General features: G+C 48.8%; 1 protein-coding gene across 3 annotated transcripts in view; it reads right to left on the reverse strand.

The window, feature by feature from the left end:
* Window positions 1-15223, reverse strand: part of SRGAP3 (SLIT-ROBO Rho GTPase activating protein 3) — a 221671-nt gene that overhangs the window by 17230 nt on the left and 189218 nt on the right. For all 3 annotated transcript variants that reach the window (XM_081106102.1, XM_081106103.1, XM_081106104.1), the window contains 5 exons: window positions 14999-15076; window positions 9515-9649; window positions 6636-6741; window positions 6199-6426; window positions 3247-3326 (listed from right to left, as the gene is read on the reverse strand). In XM_081106102.1, the coding sequence (XP_080962228.1) occupies window positions 3247-3326; window positions 6199-6426; window positions 6636-6741; window positions 9515-9649; window positions 14999-15076 (627 nt within the window). The remainder of the gene's footprint in view (window positions 1-3246; window positions 3327-6198; window positions 6427-6635; window positions 6742-9514; window positions 9650-14998; window positions 15077-15223) is intronic.

Below are 15223 nucleotides of genomic sequence, written 5' to 3' on the forward strand. Positions count from 1 at the left end.
CTTCCAGCCATCTACCTGTCCTCCATGGAGGAAAGGCTAGAACACCTGGTTTTGCTGCTTTTTAGCTGTGTGACCTTTGGCAACTTATTTCTCCTTTCTAAGCCTCAGTTTCCTCATATGTAGAATGGGAATGAATAATAATAGTACCTATACCTTCTAGGGTTGTTATGAGGATTAAATGAGCTACCATACATGAAATGCTTGCAATAGTGTGCGCATATGGTAAACTCATATGAGAGTTAGTTGTTGTCACTAGAGCTGATGTACTTTCAAGGGCTAAGGCAGTATGGAAAGTCAAAGAGCAGAGGGAGCAAACCCCTTTGTTCATCCCTCCACTGATCCCCACCATACGCGTGTACTCGGGCTCTCTGTAAGCAGCTGGCCCCGGATGACTATTGGTGATCCCATGAGACACAGAAGTCTTTGGAAGCACACAATCCTCAGTGCCTGGGGCAGCCTTCTGTGGGGAGCGGGTGTTGGACAGTTAAGTCAGCTTTTCCCAGCTGGCTCCCTGACAAATGTCTTTAAATGCCTTCCTAACACAACTGATGCAGAATGGCAGCACAGCTAAATGGGTCAAATACCTCGGATCCTGACTCAGAGTCACCTTCTCGGAAAATTGGGGAGATCTCCGTCCTCCTCTGCCTCTTTGACTCTTCTCTGAGCCAGCCACATGCTAGCACTGCCTGCAGCCCAGCTACAGGGAGCAGAAAGGCCAGAGGGTCTAAGGCAGGAGCTGAACCCGGCTGGCGGTGCTCTGGGTGTTCACCCCAGGGTGTCCTCTGAGCCAGCCGATTCAGCTGATAAAGAAGCTGGCCTGAGCAGAGGTTAGCTCCTGCTAGGAGCAGCACATAGGAGCCTCTTGGGTAGCTGGGGTAGTCTGGTGATGGGGGGTGGGGGTGGGAAGGCGGGGGAGGAATGGAAAATGTAAGAGAAAGAAAAGAAGAAAATGGGAGGAGCCGAGCTGAGCCCCAGCTGAGCGTGAACATGTGTACGGATGTCATTATGTAAGTGTGTGTGGTGGGAACAGTAATAGCAGCTACCAGTTATTAAGAAAGCCATTATTTGGGTCTATATTACCGAAATAAAGTATGTTATTCTCCCTTGCACCATTCTCCCACACACCCCTCACCAAACTTAGTGAATTCTCTCATCTTCCCCAGTTAGGAAATAGAACCACCTTGCTCACTGGCTCAGGCCAAAGCCTTGCAGTTGCTCTTGAGAGTCCCACATCTCACCCATCAGCAGCCCCTTGCAGCTATCCCCTGAGTCTGACCAGTCTCACCACCTCCCCTGCCACTGTTGTCCCTCTACCTGCCTTCCTGGCTTTCATTCTTGCGTGGGGAGCCATTTCTCCCCACAGCAGCCAGACGTGGAGAGTATTATGCAAAGTGAAACAAGCCAGCCAGGGAAAGACAAGAACCATATTATTTCACTTATATATGGAATGTAATGAACAAAGTAAACTAACAAACAAAATGGAGACAGATGCCTAGATACAGAGAACAGCTGTCAGAGGGGAGAGGGTTGGGGGCTAGGTGAAAAAGGTGAAGGGATTAAGCAAAGGAAAACAAGAAAGATTCATGGACATAGGCAACCATATGGTGATTGCCAGGGTGAAGAGGGAAGGGGAGAGTTAGAAGAAGGAAAAGGGGATAAATGGTGTTGGAAGGAGAATAGACTTGAGGTGGTAAACACACAATGCCTGAAACCTGTATAATTTTATTAATCAATGTCAGCCCAATGAATTCAATTAAAAATCATAAATCAGATCATGAAACTCTCTTGTTCAAATCCCTCAGAAGGCTTCCCTTTGTGCTTGGAACAAAACCCAAATGTCCCACAATAGAAACACAAGGTCAGTAAGAGAAACGCTAAATAGTGATTTACAAATAAGCAAAACTCTCTCAGGGAGGCAGGAGGGCTGTGCTTGGTCTATAGTGGCTGTGCTATGACTCTTACAGGCACTCTGCACTTGTTTTTGCATGGGTCTCTGTTGGAGACTGGGTGTAAGCTGACATGGTCCTTGCACCTGAAGGGGCTAGCAAGGCTGGAACCCTTACCCACAGTTTTCCCAGACTTGTTTGAATGGCGGTTATCAGTAGAATGAGAGCAACCTTTGTAGAATGAGAACAGCCTTTCATGGCTTACCAAGAAGTCTGTAACTATTTACTGAGATTTGCTGTACCGAGAATTTGTCCTTCTGCTGTGTCTCTCCCTTAGAGATTAAGAGGAACAAAGAATACATTCCTCTTGACAGACCTCCTATTCAGTGTCTTGTGTATAAAAAGCATTGTGTGGTTAATAAACTTACTGCAGTTCCTCGATTGAGCTGTAGTCCTCCCGATCCCGCTCTCCTGCCTTTCTTTCTTTTCTCAATTCCCACCTCCCTACCTCAGCCCGGTTCAACCTGTCAGGCTGGCCCTGACAGGTCTCTTCCTCCATTAACAAAAAGTTAAAATTATATTTACAACTGTATTGGCATAAAGATAAATGTAGTCCAGGCTGGATCATATTCATATTTTTCTTCTTACTTTAAAAGAAATTAGAACATTTTCAAGTATTGTGGGCCCAGGACACTGTGCCTGCTGTGCCTAATGGACGTGTGGCCCTGGGCCTGTATTATCCACGTTGCTTATCTGCACAGTCCAGGGTCCCGTGAGACTAATCTGACTCTTTTCTCTTTGTCTAGAATGGTGGAAGAGCCTGGTGAGCCGTCTGAAGCCAGGCTGGCCTTTCCCTCCTTCCCTCCACTTCCCTGGGCCGGCCCTGTTAGGCTTTGTATTCAGGCACCCACCGCTCTGGGGGCGCAGTTGCAGTCTGGCATTATCACTCTGCGTCGTGGGGAGCTGCTCCCAACCTGTCAGGTGATGAGGCTGCAGGTCCCAGTGATCCATGTCTCGTTCATCGATATGCCCCAAGTCCCAGCGCAGCTGGGCACAGAACAGATCCCTGGTTGGGGAGGAACCGAGGGACAAAGCATGCTTCCTACTTAGGAAACTCTTGTCACTTAGGATTTGCACTTGGATCAACAAGGACACAGAGAGGGATGAGGCAGCCAGGTAGGAATGTGATCCATGGAATGCACAAGCCTCCGAGGTCTTTCCGAGTCCCCATCTATTCTGGGGACGACGTGCTGACTTGCAAAGCGGGAGGGGTTCTGTGGCCGGCCCAGCGTTGAGCAGTCCTGGGCCAGCACGAGAGGCCCCGGGTGGGTTCCTTGGTCCCAGATTTCCCTCCACTCACCTTCATCACTGGTGTGAGGTTCAGTGCCATTGTCATGGTCAACTTCATCAATGGTTCCTGGCTCACTGTGTGGGCTATCACTGCAAAGAAACATGGAAAGGGGACTCGTTGGGAGGCTCTGTACCCTCACGCTGCCCTGAGCCTCCCTCGGGCACCAGCCCAGTCCACCTCCAGACTTTGACCAGATCAGGCCCAGGCCCACTCAGTCCCTTCTTTTCCATCTGACCACCCATGGACCTTCCATCCTAAGAGAAAACCACTTCAGCCTCCTGGTCGGGAAGCTTCCCTGTATAATCTTCCCCAGATGATGCAGCCCTGGAATTGGTTGGGCTGTTTTCTTGGTAAAGGTTGTCAATACCAAGGTGTTCTGTAAGATCCAGGGGGCAGTGGCAAAACCCTGGCTTTTCTCCTTAGAAGAACCACAGGGTAGAAAGGACTTTTGGAAGTACTGGGAGTCATTCATTTAGCCCTGCTCCCTGTCTTATGCGAGAAGTGACACACCCAGCAAGGTGGGGTGACGCTCACAAGCAGGGGTCCTCAGTGCTGCCTTAGGATGCTGTGTGCAAAAGCCCAGACCAGCCCAGGTGGTGTGAGCAGGCCAGCACCCATGATGGACAGACTGACAGAGGGAATCCAGGCCGGTCAAATTTAGTCCTTAACGCACTGGCATAATTTCACCAGCTGCTTCCCTCTCAAAAGATTAAGCCAAGGTTCATTCACACAGCTGGTCAGTCAGGTTTTTTTTTTTTGGTTTTTTTTTACTGAGCCATTGATTGAGTCCTAATATATGCCTGACACTGTGCTAGGTACAAGGGATGCATTGATGGGTCAGATGGACACAGACCCACCCTCATGGGCCAGGAAATAAAACTGCAAGTGGAAATGCTTTATGTAGGAACAAATGAACAGAGACAAGAACAGCAGAGGGGACCTATATAGGGTGGTTAGGGAAGGCTTCTCAGAGTAGGTGACATTTGCAATACCATTTAAAGGAATATAGATTTTATTAGGAAAAACTCTCTGTTGCCTCCTGGATAAGGCCCAGACTCTGCACAAGGCTTAAGACCTCTCCTAGCTCAGCCCCTGCTGTCCCACAGAGGGTCCTCCCTCACCACCTCCTGGTCACGGGAAACACTGTGGAAACACAGAGCTGCTTTCCATGCTATTGAATGTTCGGTGTTTAGAGCATTCTTTGCCTGCTCCTCACTTGGCTGCCTGTAGGTCTGCAGGTCTCAGTTAAGTCCCTGTCTCCTTCAGGAGGCATTTCCTGACCTCCCTACATTGGCTCAGGGGACCCTACTTCTGGAACTGCCTATTCCCTCCTCCACCAGAGCTGCCTGCATCAGGGGTTAATCCTGTTTAGGGCACATTCCTCCCCGTCCTCCACCCCCCTTCCCAGGGCCTGAGCCAGGACATATGTTCAGTAACCATTTGTTGAATCAGTGAATGTTGTCCACTGTGATGAGACCCTCAGCCAAATCCCCCTTTGGGGATTTGAAAATGTCTCCAAAATTACCATGTAATTGACAGTTTTCCTTTCTCATGGGATGCGAATGAGATTAAGTAAAGTGTGGTGATTGCATATTGTTCTTTGATAAGCACAGTACGATCTTTTTAAGGACCCTTCCCAGAACACTAATTATATATACATATTGCAACAAGAACAGAGAACTGGTAATGGTACAAAAACTTGAAAAGCTTCTCTGTCCAAAAAGTCTGCTTGCTGGTTCTTCAATGTATCTATAACAGAACAGGGACAGACTTGCTCCTGGGGCCTCGCAGGAGATTAGAGAGCTGTGATTAGACAATACCAGGGCCTGTCTTTCTGTGCAGGGAAGTGTAATGGGGAAATGGGCTGGAACAGCTCCCTTCTTTGAAGCAGTTGCCCAAATATGCCTTCAGAACTAAAGCGATTCAAGAATCCAGGAATGCTTTGACAATCAAAAGACAAATTCCTGCAGGCACCTGGCTCAGAGCAGTGCAGGCAATGCTAAATATATAGCTGTGTATTGTCCTGGGTTGGGGATAAAGAAAGAGTGCCAACCCTTTGACTGGTCTCTGTCAGACAGTGTTCTGAATCTCCTGTCTTTTGCACATTAAAAATAAATTTCCTGTCTTACCACATTTAAGGTCTCAGCCTGGGGAAGGTAGTTGGCCCCTGATTTTGATAAGATTCTGACATATTTCTCCCCTGACCCAGTGTAAGTGCCCAACAAGCAACTCTTGACCTGGTGTGGAGCTCTCAAAGACTGGATTCACTTTGCTGGAAAAGAGACCTCCTGGTGGACGGGGACAATGGCAGGGAGTGTCACTCTCTCAGTTCGTGAGTTTGAGATGGAGATTATCCACTTCCCTGCTGCCTGAGATGGACTTACAACTCACCTGGCCAAGGACAGCATTGGATCTGCTAACCAATGTGATTAGTTCACCAGACTCAAGCCCCAGCAAGGAGACATCATTCTTGGGCTTGTGTTGGAACATTTGGGAAGGAGGAGCTCTTTTTCCACTAGGGAAGCTGAGAGAATGGGCTCTAAATCTGGAGTTACTGGTGACTTCTTGAAACCACCAGGAAAAAGGCTGCCTGAGAATGAGGCCAACATGGAAGAAAAAGGAGCCACAGGCTGAGGGTGGCAGGACCGAGTCCTGATGATAACAGTCGAAACCCTGGATCTAGCTATACCTGACGCCATGATCCAGACTTTTTAAGTAAACCAATACATCCCATTTAGTTTAAACCACTTTGAGTTCTATTCCTGTCCCTTATAAATCAATAGAGGCTGGACTGATGTATCTATCTCATGTCAGGCTGCTGTGAAGCTCAGATGAGAGTACAGACTATAAAGCAGTAAGAAAATTAAAGGGTTTCTTACTGTTCCTGTTCAACAGTAACAACATGATAATAATAGTATTAAGAGGAATAGGATAATAATATGAAGAGGAATGGAATCTTACCAATACTCTTCCCCTCCAGCCATGCATTTTTCATACACGGGTCCTTCTAGCTCCCGGGGGCTGGGAAAGATGGCTTCATGATGGATGATGATGGTTTTGATGACTTCGTTGACGTGTGCCTGGCAGGACACAGGGTCCTGCCCATCAGGAATGTGCATAAGGGTGGGCCCGAAGCAGATGGCCAGGTTGTAGGGATCCATCATGTTCTCGTCACTGTACTGCGAGAGGCTGTAAGAGAGGAGGCACCCACAGGTCACCTGGGAAAGGCGAAGCCTCCCCCTGTGATTTCTTTCTCTTGAAGGCTCCACTCAAATCTGGGAAGGTTCCATGTTCTAAGAACAGCTGTACCTGCAAAGGTCTCAGGACCCCCTGAGTCAAAAAGGGGCGTGCCCCCCTCACCCCCCCCCCCCCCCCCCGCCCCCGGCTGGACAACTCACTGGTTGAGGAAAGCGAAGAGATATCTCATGACCACGATGACCACGCGGGGAAGGGTGATGAGGATTTGTTGGATCTGGTGCACCCTCTCAGCTGGGCTCTCCAGTTCTGCAACATAAAGGGGCTTTCAGGTTGTCCGTCATCCTCAGAGAGCCAAGCAGTCATTTGCAAGTCCCACCTCCTAGATCAGTTCAGAGGAGCCTGTTCTACTCAGTTCTGGGGACTGAAATGTGACCCTGGCCTGGCCAATCAAAGCATCATATTCTCCTGGCCCCTGGGTAGGTCTAGGGAGGGGTACACGACCTAATCAGAACCAATAGCAGTTGATCCTTGGGGCTTTGGACTGGAGGAACCTAGAGAGAGGCACTCTCTTGAAACTGGGTCGAGGGAAGCGTGAAGCAGCTGAGGGACCCCAGGGAAGAAGACCCTGCCTGAAAGTGAAGACAGCATGGAGACAAGGGGACAGATTCCTGCTGATGCCAAGTGAAATGTGCATCCAGCGGTGCCTAACTTTCAGGAACGTGAGCCAAGACATTCCCTTTGAAGGATTAAGCCAGTATAAGTTGAGTTTCTGTCGCCTGTAACCCACGAGTCCTGATGAATACAGGTAGCCCATGTTTCATTAAGCTCTTTATAAACACTAGCTACAACATAAGGCGGCACATAGTAGGTATTCAGGAAATGTGTTGAATAAATAACCGTCTCTCAAACTATATGTTGGCCAAAGAGCCTGGCAGGTGCTTGGGATCTCGTCTCTGACCTCTGTTTCCAGGTCAATCCTAGGAGACAGACACTGGTATTTTTATCAGTCAGGCCAGGGATGGGAGCAGCAAATTGGGCTTGATAAGGAGAGGAAAGTGCTTTTCGGACTTTGCCTTGTGGGAAGGGAAAGCTGGCATTCAGGAGAGTGAGCTGCTGAAGCTCTGATGTTCATCTGCAGGGCTCATACACAAATCCATGTCAGTTTCTTTTTCAGAAAACACTTTTTTTTTTTCTCATATAGCTCCTCCCTCCAGCCTCCGCATCTGTCAACATGCTTCTTCTAAAACACTACTTCTGTTTCTCCTCTGCATCCAAGGCTCTTTATGATGGGGCTTCATCATAACCAACCTTGCATGACCCATCTCCTAGTCACTGCCCCTTCGAAAAGTACCTGAGGATGATTTAGAGCTACGCTTCTCAAATAAGTAATGTACCTCTAGGGGAATTTACAAATACATGAGGCATTCTTTGAGGTTGTCAGAGACTGGAGGGTGCTACCGGCATTGGGATTCAGGGGCAAGGTGCTAAGTGTCCTGAGTGTAGGTAACACACAAGGTACTGCTCTACCCTCACTGCCAACAGTTCCCCATTGGGAAACTCTGTGCCAGGCCACTTTATCCACCATCTCCCTCTCACAAAGGACTTGCCTGTCCCTGGGCCTTTGCACACACTGTTGATCTCTCTTCCCTGTCGGGCACACTGCAGACTACCAAGGTCTGGCTCCAGGGAGCCTCGCCGAAGCCTTCCCACAAAATTAAGGCCCTGGTACCTTTACTGACCCGCTGCTGCTCCACATCCTCAGCTTCTAGTCATTGTGCCCTAGTATCACCTCCACTATTATTTATTAATTTTTTTCTTAAAAATATTTATTTAAAAAGGAGACTTGACATCACTCTATAAGTGAGAAACCAGGATCATTTACCATAATTAGAAGGTAACATAAAAATAGATATAATGTAAGAAAAGCAATATTACTAAGTTATAAGTAGACATGGTTCTCTACAAAAGTTCCTGAGACTAAATTCTGTCTCTCTGTGTAGAAGGGAGATTGACCCATGAGGTCTTCTCCTTGATGTCAATAATCACAGGGTTTGGGAAGAAACTAAGAAGGGACATTCTTTCTCACTGTGTGATTCCGGGTGTGATTCAACTTATCCAACGCCAGGAGCTTGTTCCGGAGGCCAACGACCTTGTCTGCTGAGGGCCTTGCTCGGGAACTGGAAACACTGGCTGAGCAAGGGACACAGGGCTCAGACAAGGTGGGACCTTGGTGGCCTGGAATTTCTGAGAGCTGAATTGGAGCTTGAAGTGGGTCTGGAAAGATGAGGAGCAAGTAGTGTGGAGGGCAGGGGGCGGTGAAGAGGGTCCTTACACAAGGCAGCTGCCACCACCTCCTAGGACACATGCTTGGCTGCAAATCTCTCTCAGAGCACTGTGAGAAGCATCCCCAGTGGGCTAATTTTCTATCGATCATATTAAAGAGTTTATTCCAAAATACTAAAATTCCCATATTCTAATATTAAAAGTTTTAAAAAAAATATTCCCAAAAAGTTGGCTTGGGCTTTGGCATCTTGCAGTGAAGGCGCCTTTACGTCAAGCTCCTGGACAGGACTCCTCACTTCATCCACGGACATATCAGTCAAGGAGGACTCTGATGGCTAGCGAGTCAGAGGAAGATGCTAGTCAACTTACTTTCAGCACTTCCCTTGTTCGATATATTGCTGACCTGAACTCCCAAGCCCTCCATGGCTCTCCATTTCCCAAAGGGAAAATCTCTGGAATCCTTGCAAGGCATTCCAGGTCTTCCCCCTCTTGCTCCATTGCACCCTTCCAGCCTCTTGCACCATGCATATCACTCTCAGCTAAGATCTGGATACTAAGTCTTCCTCTCTTCTCTTCTGAGCTCCTTCCATACCCAGGGGTGTACCATGCCCACGAACTCTTGCATTATAACCCACCTTGTTATTTCTACAACTAGGTTTTAAGATCTATGAGGATAAGAGCCATACTGCTTCTTTCACAGTGTCCCCCCTGTGTGCCTAACACAGTGATGAGCCCATAGTGCAATCTCAATAAAGATTTCTCAAGAAAATGATCATCCCACCTGGGAAATACTTACTAATAGTAGATATCAAGTCTTGAAACCTTTCCTTAGGAAAGAGTGGGTTTTCCAGTCCTCGGAAATACAGTTTTAAAACACCAGCGACGGAATTGATATCTCGTTCATTTTGATCATCCACAAGGGGGTCTTCACCTGTGAGGAAACAGGGGTGATGATAAGGAGGCAGGGACCATGCAGATGGCAGAAGAGAGGACCCAGGCCAGCCTGAACTGGAGCAGGCAGATGGGACCTCCTCAACACAGCAAGTTTAGAGTTCCCCCTGCAATTGATTCTGTAAATGTTCAAACCTAGAGGAATGTTGTAAAATTGAAATAATGACCACCCACCACCCTTCAATTACACTCACTTTGCCATATCGACTTTCTCTCCACTGGGCTGCCCAGTTTACACTCCTACTAGCAACCCAGGAGAATGCTTCTTTTCCCCCCAGCCTTGCCCATGGAAAGGTGTCAACCTTCTGAGTTTTTGCCAATTGGACAGGGCAAATAATCTCTCAGGAGAGCAGCACTTTCCAGTATAATCAGGGGCTGCTGAGCTAGTTCACACCAGGAACTGCTGAGCTACAAGGGCTTCTGTGGGGGAGGTGAGAGGAAGCAGGGAGCAAGCTGCCACCTCTGGAAGGGGCTGCGAGAGGTCTGCACAATGGTGTCTGGCCCACCTCCCAGGACAGCCCAGGGCGCTCTGGGACTGGCAAGCCATGAGGAGGAGAACTGGAAACTTGTCCTTGGCTCTCTTTTCCCTGCCTCCGTAGGAAGAGGATGCGTGTCACTGCAGGGCCTCTGCGAGCCCCAACGTGCTATAGTGCAATTCAGAGAACGCCCCCCTTCCTTCCTGGACTGGGGCTGTGGCATCTAGAGCACGAGCCAGAGCCGCCTCCCTCCTGCCCTCTTGGCTGAGCACCCTTGTGCAGTGCCCAACCTGCATGACCGAATGTGGCAGCCAGGACACTGCTGCTCCTTCCACAGGTCGAGCTCTCAGATGTCCCCACGGGAAGAGAGAGAATGCTCCCCACAAGACTTTCTCATGGGGAAGGAAGAGAAAAAGCATGAAACAATCACTGCCTGTGCTGATGCAGCACATTCGCACACGTGATCTCTAATCCTCAGGCAGCACTGCAGGGCACCAGGGGGGCGTGGTTCCAACACCACCATTCTCTCCTGGGAGAAAGCTGAGGCCCCAGCAAGTGAAACAACTTGCCCACCCTCATGAAGTCAAAACCAGACACTAGCCTCTCCCAGACCTCATACTGCTTGGGAGATAGCCCTTCTTCCACCTTTTCAATTCTGCCTGCCTCCCTCCCTCCCTTCCTTCTACTCCCCCCACTCTCTTCTCCTCCCTTTCTCCCTCCCTTCCTCCTTCCCTTCCTTCTATCCTCTCCCTGCTCCCTTTCCTCCCTCTTTCCTTCCCTCCCTCCCTCGCTTCCTTTCTTCTCTCCATTCCTCCCTCCCTCCTTCCTCTATAGTAGAATCCCAACCTTTTTCTTTCTTTCAAGAAAACAGTTCCTATGAATATTTAACATATAGAACAAAACTGTCTTAATTGAATAGGGGGAGAGGTCCAAGCCTATCTCTTCAGTCTCCCTCTCCCAGTAGCAGCCCTTGGGCACCCTGAAGGACCACACGCATTCTAAAACTCTGCACTATATTAAGCTGTTTCCTTATATTTACCACACATTGCTCCTGTGTTTTCATGATGCGCAAGTGAGCTCACATGTCTCCATATTAGCTCCCCTTGTTAAGCATGATTAACGCGCTGACTTTGTACACACACACATCATTCACTCTTGCTCTGACTCCCAGAAGACAACTCAGTCCATAAAAGGAGCCATCCAGAAATTCCTCCCTCCTAGCCTAGGCCTTTGGCTCTCTGCAACTAGTCACTTCTGCTTCCGGAAATGAATGGAATTCCAGAACTCAAAGTGAGCAGGTTCGTGTGCATGCTGGCTTCCTCGGGAGGACAATGACAGCTAAAATGTCAGGCAAGTCGAGAGAAGCTGTGCTCACACTTAGCTAGTGTATGTCCTGGGGGAGCTAGAATGGTTAACAAAATGGCCCTGCCTACAGTGTACTCTCAGCCAGGTCACCTGGAAGTTAAGGCAGGGCTGTGTCCAGGGCAGGGTATGAACACACAGTGTGTGCCTAAGGCTCCAGGAGGCCCTGCTGCGGGACCGGCACGGCAGGAAGGTGCAGGTAGTCTCTCTCACAGGGCAGTTCTCTGTGGTCACAGGGCCACACATGCCCCTCCTGAGGCTCCTCAACACGACAGCCCCTCCTACGTCTCCTGGTCATACCCCTCCTCCTGGGGCAGGAAATAGTATTGGCAGGGCCAGGCTGAGGCCAGGATGTGTCAGACTCATAGCCTGCATGGCTTGATGGTGCAGGGCGAAAGGATCACTGGGTCCCTTCCCCTCCACACAGGAGAGACCTGGCAGCCCCCTCACCTTGATGTAGAAAGAGGATGTGGATTGGTCTGTGGGGAAAACAGAGATGGAGAACTGGCCTGGGAGACAGCAGCAAGCCTCGGCTCTCCCCCAGGCCCAGCTGCCCAGTCCTGTCTTTCCCTAATGTTCTCTCCTTCATTTTGCCAGAAGATGACAGGAAGATCTCAACACTGGAGGAGTGAGTCTAAGATTTATTGACAGCAATAAAGAGGAGAATAATAATAACCTCAACTAAAACCCCGGTTGACTTGTGTCAGAAGAATAAGAAAATGGGTTTAGAAATAGTAAACCAAGCATGTCTGTCCAGAAGATTAAGGAAAAGAGAGTGGTGCTTTCAACCGCCCCGTACAGGAAATGTGGGCAAGACCATCTGCTCCAGAGAAGGGAAGACCAGCTCTCTGAGCAAGTGGTGAAGGTCAGGCACCCTGCACGCGCTGGGGATTGAAATTTCACAAAATAAAAGAAAGGAAGGAAAAACACACAATGTCCTGGTTTGGAAAGAAAGTTCTGTCACACGTTTGAGCATGTAGGCCATGGAGAGTGGGTGAGAAAAGAAATGCTGAGCCCGGAGCAAGCTCAGGCCACCTGGCTGTTGTTGGGAGTGGGGGTGGGAGGACAGGGGCAGAAACACAGTGGGTTTTCAGGAGAAGTGGGAGGGGTGTCCTGAGGGTCAGCTGGGTGAGGAGCCTAACCCAGGGCAGTTGGTTGGTGAATGCCAAGAAAGAGAAAAGAATAAGTGAGAAATCTGGGCACTAGTCAGCCCAAAGAAGCCAGGAATGGATTTTTCTTAAAAGAGACATACCAAGAATGATTCTTCTGGAATTAGCCATGCTTCACTGTAGCCTCAGGCTAGCAAGAGAATGAGATTCACTTGGGAATGGTGGAGAGAGGGAAAGGAGCCAACCGCATAGCAAAGGAAAAGCAGAAGGTATTCTTTGTGGCAGATTTGGGTCAGGTGATCTCTGCCCTCCAGGGCTTTGCCTGGGGTGATCTAAGGCTTGTTAGGAGCAGCGAGTCCTTATAAATTTCATATCACCCCTGCAAGGCACCCAAGCAAATGACAGAAGGTGTTAAACTTAGAAAAACCACATCCAAGAAGGAATGAAGGCAGTGCTTCTGGGGTGGGGATAGGGCCTGGCTGCCTGGTACAGCGAGGTTACTTACAGGACATGGGGAAGCAGGAAAATGCAGTGAGTTTACCCATGAGATTCAAGGAATTCTCTATAATGGGATGAGCCCAGGAAGATGGGACCAGCAAAGGTTCCTGACCATATCTACTCATTTACAATGAAGACAGGGCAGCAGGGGTGCTAAGGAGTTGGGGAAATGAAGAAACAAAGCTCTGGACTGTGCTGTCCAGTGTGGTCAAGAGAAGCTCAGGGAATGATGAATAACACTTCCGTCAGGGATGCTGATGGGGAGACCTCTTGCTTTGTGGCCTCTGTACATGCTGTTCCCGGGGTGTGGAATCCCCTGGCTCCAAGTCAGAGTGCCTAGGGCAGCCGTGGGCAAACTACGGCCCGCGGGCCGGATCCGGCCCGTTCGGCTGTTCTATCCGGCCGGCGGAGCCGCAAGAGCGGAGGGTTCTCTTGCTCTCCCCTCCGCTCCTTCACCAGCAGCAGTGTTAACATGGCAACGTCGGGAAACACGGCCGCAGCTCCTTCTTCTGAGTCCAGTTTAAGAACCCATTGTGGCCCTCGAGTCAAAAAGTTTGCCCACCCCTGGCTAGGGCCTCAGAGGGCTGTGCTGCAGGCTGTGGTGGTGACCACCTGGAGCTGACAGAATGCTTTCTCCACCCTGAGCTAGACCTCAGGATGGAACTGGGAAGTTAGGGAGGGGATGAGTGTGCACAGGAGGCAGTCCCTCCAGGGGAAGCTCCATAATAAGTAGGGAGAATTCTAGGGCCGGAACCCCAGGGGAGGCCTGTCCAGAGAACAGCCAATGGGGATAAACCATACATCTCCCAAGGCTGTTAGAACAACAGGTAAGGAAGTGCTTTGTAAATTGGGTGGCTCAGTTGGTTGGAGCGTCATCCTGTACACCAAAAAGGTTGTGGGTTCAATCCCTGTTTGGGGTGTGTAAGGGAGGCAACAGATCAATGTTTCTCTCTCTCTCCCTTTCTTTCTTTCTCTCTAAAAATCAATAAATATATCCTCAGGTGAAGATTTTTTTTAAAAAAGTTGGGATGTGCTCTATTGTGGGGAAATGGGTTTGAGATTGGGGGCCTCGAATCAAACTTAATATTAGAACCACTCAGAGAAAAAGGCAGTAAGTGAGAGTTAAGAGGAGTAGACTGTGGAGATGTTATTCTTCCAAAATGGTGGTGAACTGAAGGCAAAGATATTATTTAGGATGTGAGATAAGCACCTAGTATAAAAAGCAGAGGTGGATGAAGAATTGAACTCCTGACCCAATGAATCCTCACTTTGCATGGACACTGTCACTGGCCATCTATCTGTCCCCATCAGGAATCTGAGGCCAAGGGAGGTTACACCAAACAAGCCACATGTGCTCCTAATTGTGACAGTCACTTCATTTCTAATAAGCTTTTGTAATTAATTGATTAATCAAAGTGAGAAGTAGATAACCTCACTCAGGGTGGGCGGAATGTCTAGTCTCTCCCTCCCAATGTGTAGTTTTGCCAAAAACACTACATAGAAAATTAAGAATTAGGATATTTTAAAAGCCACGCAGTGTTATCTATTTTCTTCCAATGTTTGTAAAACATAGCAGCCTTTGCAGACTCACATAATCACTCCAGAGAGCTTTACAAGGCCCTCTTTCCCAGCAACCACTCTATGGCCCACCAGAAAAAGCCACCCATGTGTGCTAGTAAATGCTTAACAGCTAGCTCGTTGGAGGAGAAAAATAAAAATAAAAGATCTTTGTGTTTGCCAATTTCCGTGGTATAAATACTCCCACCATGGCTGATTTCAAGCTACCATTGTGGAGTCACTGCACACCACTGGCTCTACAACATGTGCTAACACCCACCTTGGCTTCCCCTGGCCACAAGCTTGAAATGGTCACTCTGCACCTACCTCTCTCAAAGGAATTTTTGATGTCATTGACTTCAACCTGAGATCCTGGCACTCGGAAGATCCCTTGCTGCTGGAGTCCTATAAGAAAAAACAAATAAACGAAAAAGAAAGAAAGGGAAAAATGCCATAAGGCCTTGATCTCATCAGACCACTGGGAACTTTGATGACTCACCCCACTGCTGTCTCTTCCTCCCACCATCCTTTGTAAGAGAGTCATTCCCCCAA

The sequence above is a fragment of the Myotis nattereri genome (genome assembly GCF_964212035.1).
Source record: "Myotis nattereri genome assembly, chromosome: 14".
Lineage (NCBI taxonomy): Eukaryota > Metazoa > Chordata > Mammalia > Chiroptera > Vespertilionidae > Myotis > Myotis nattereri.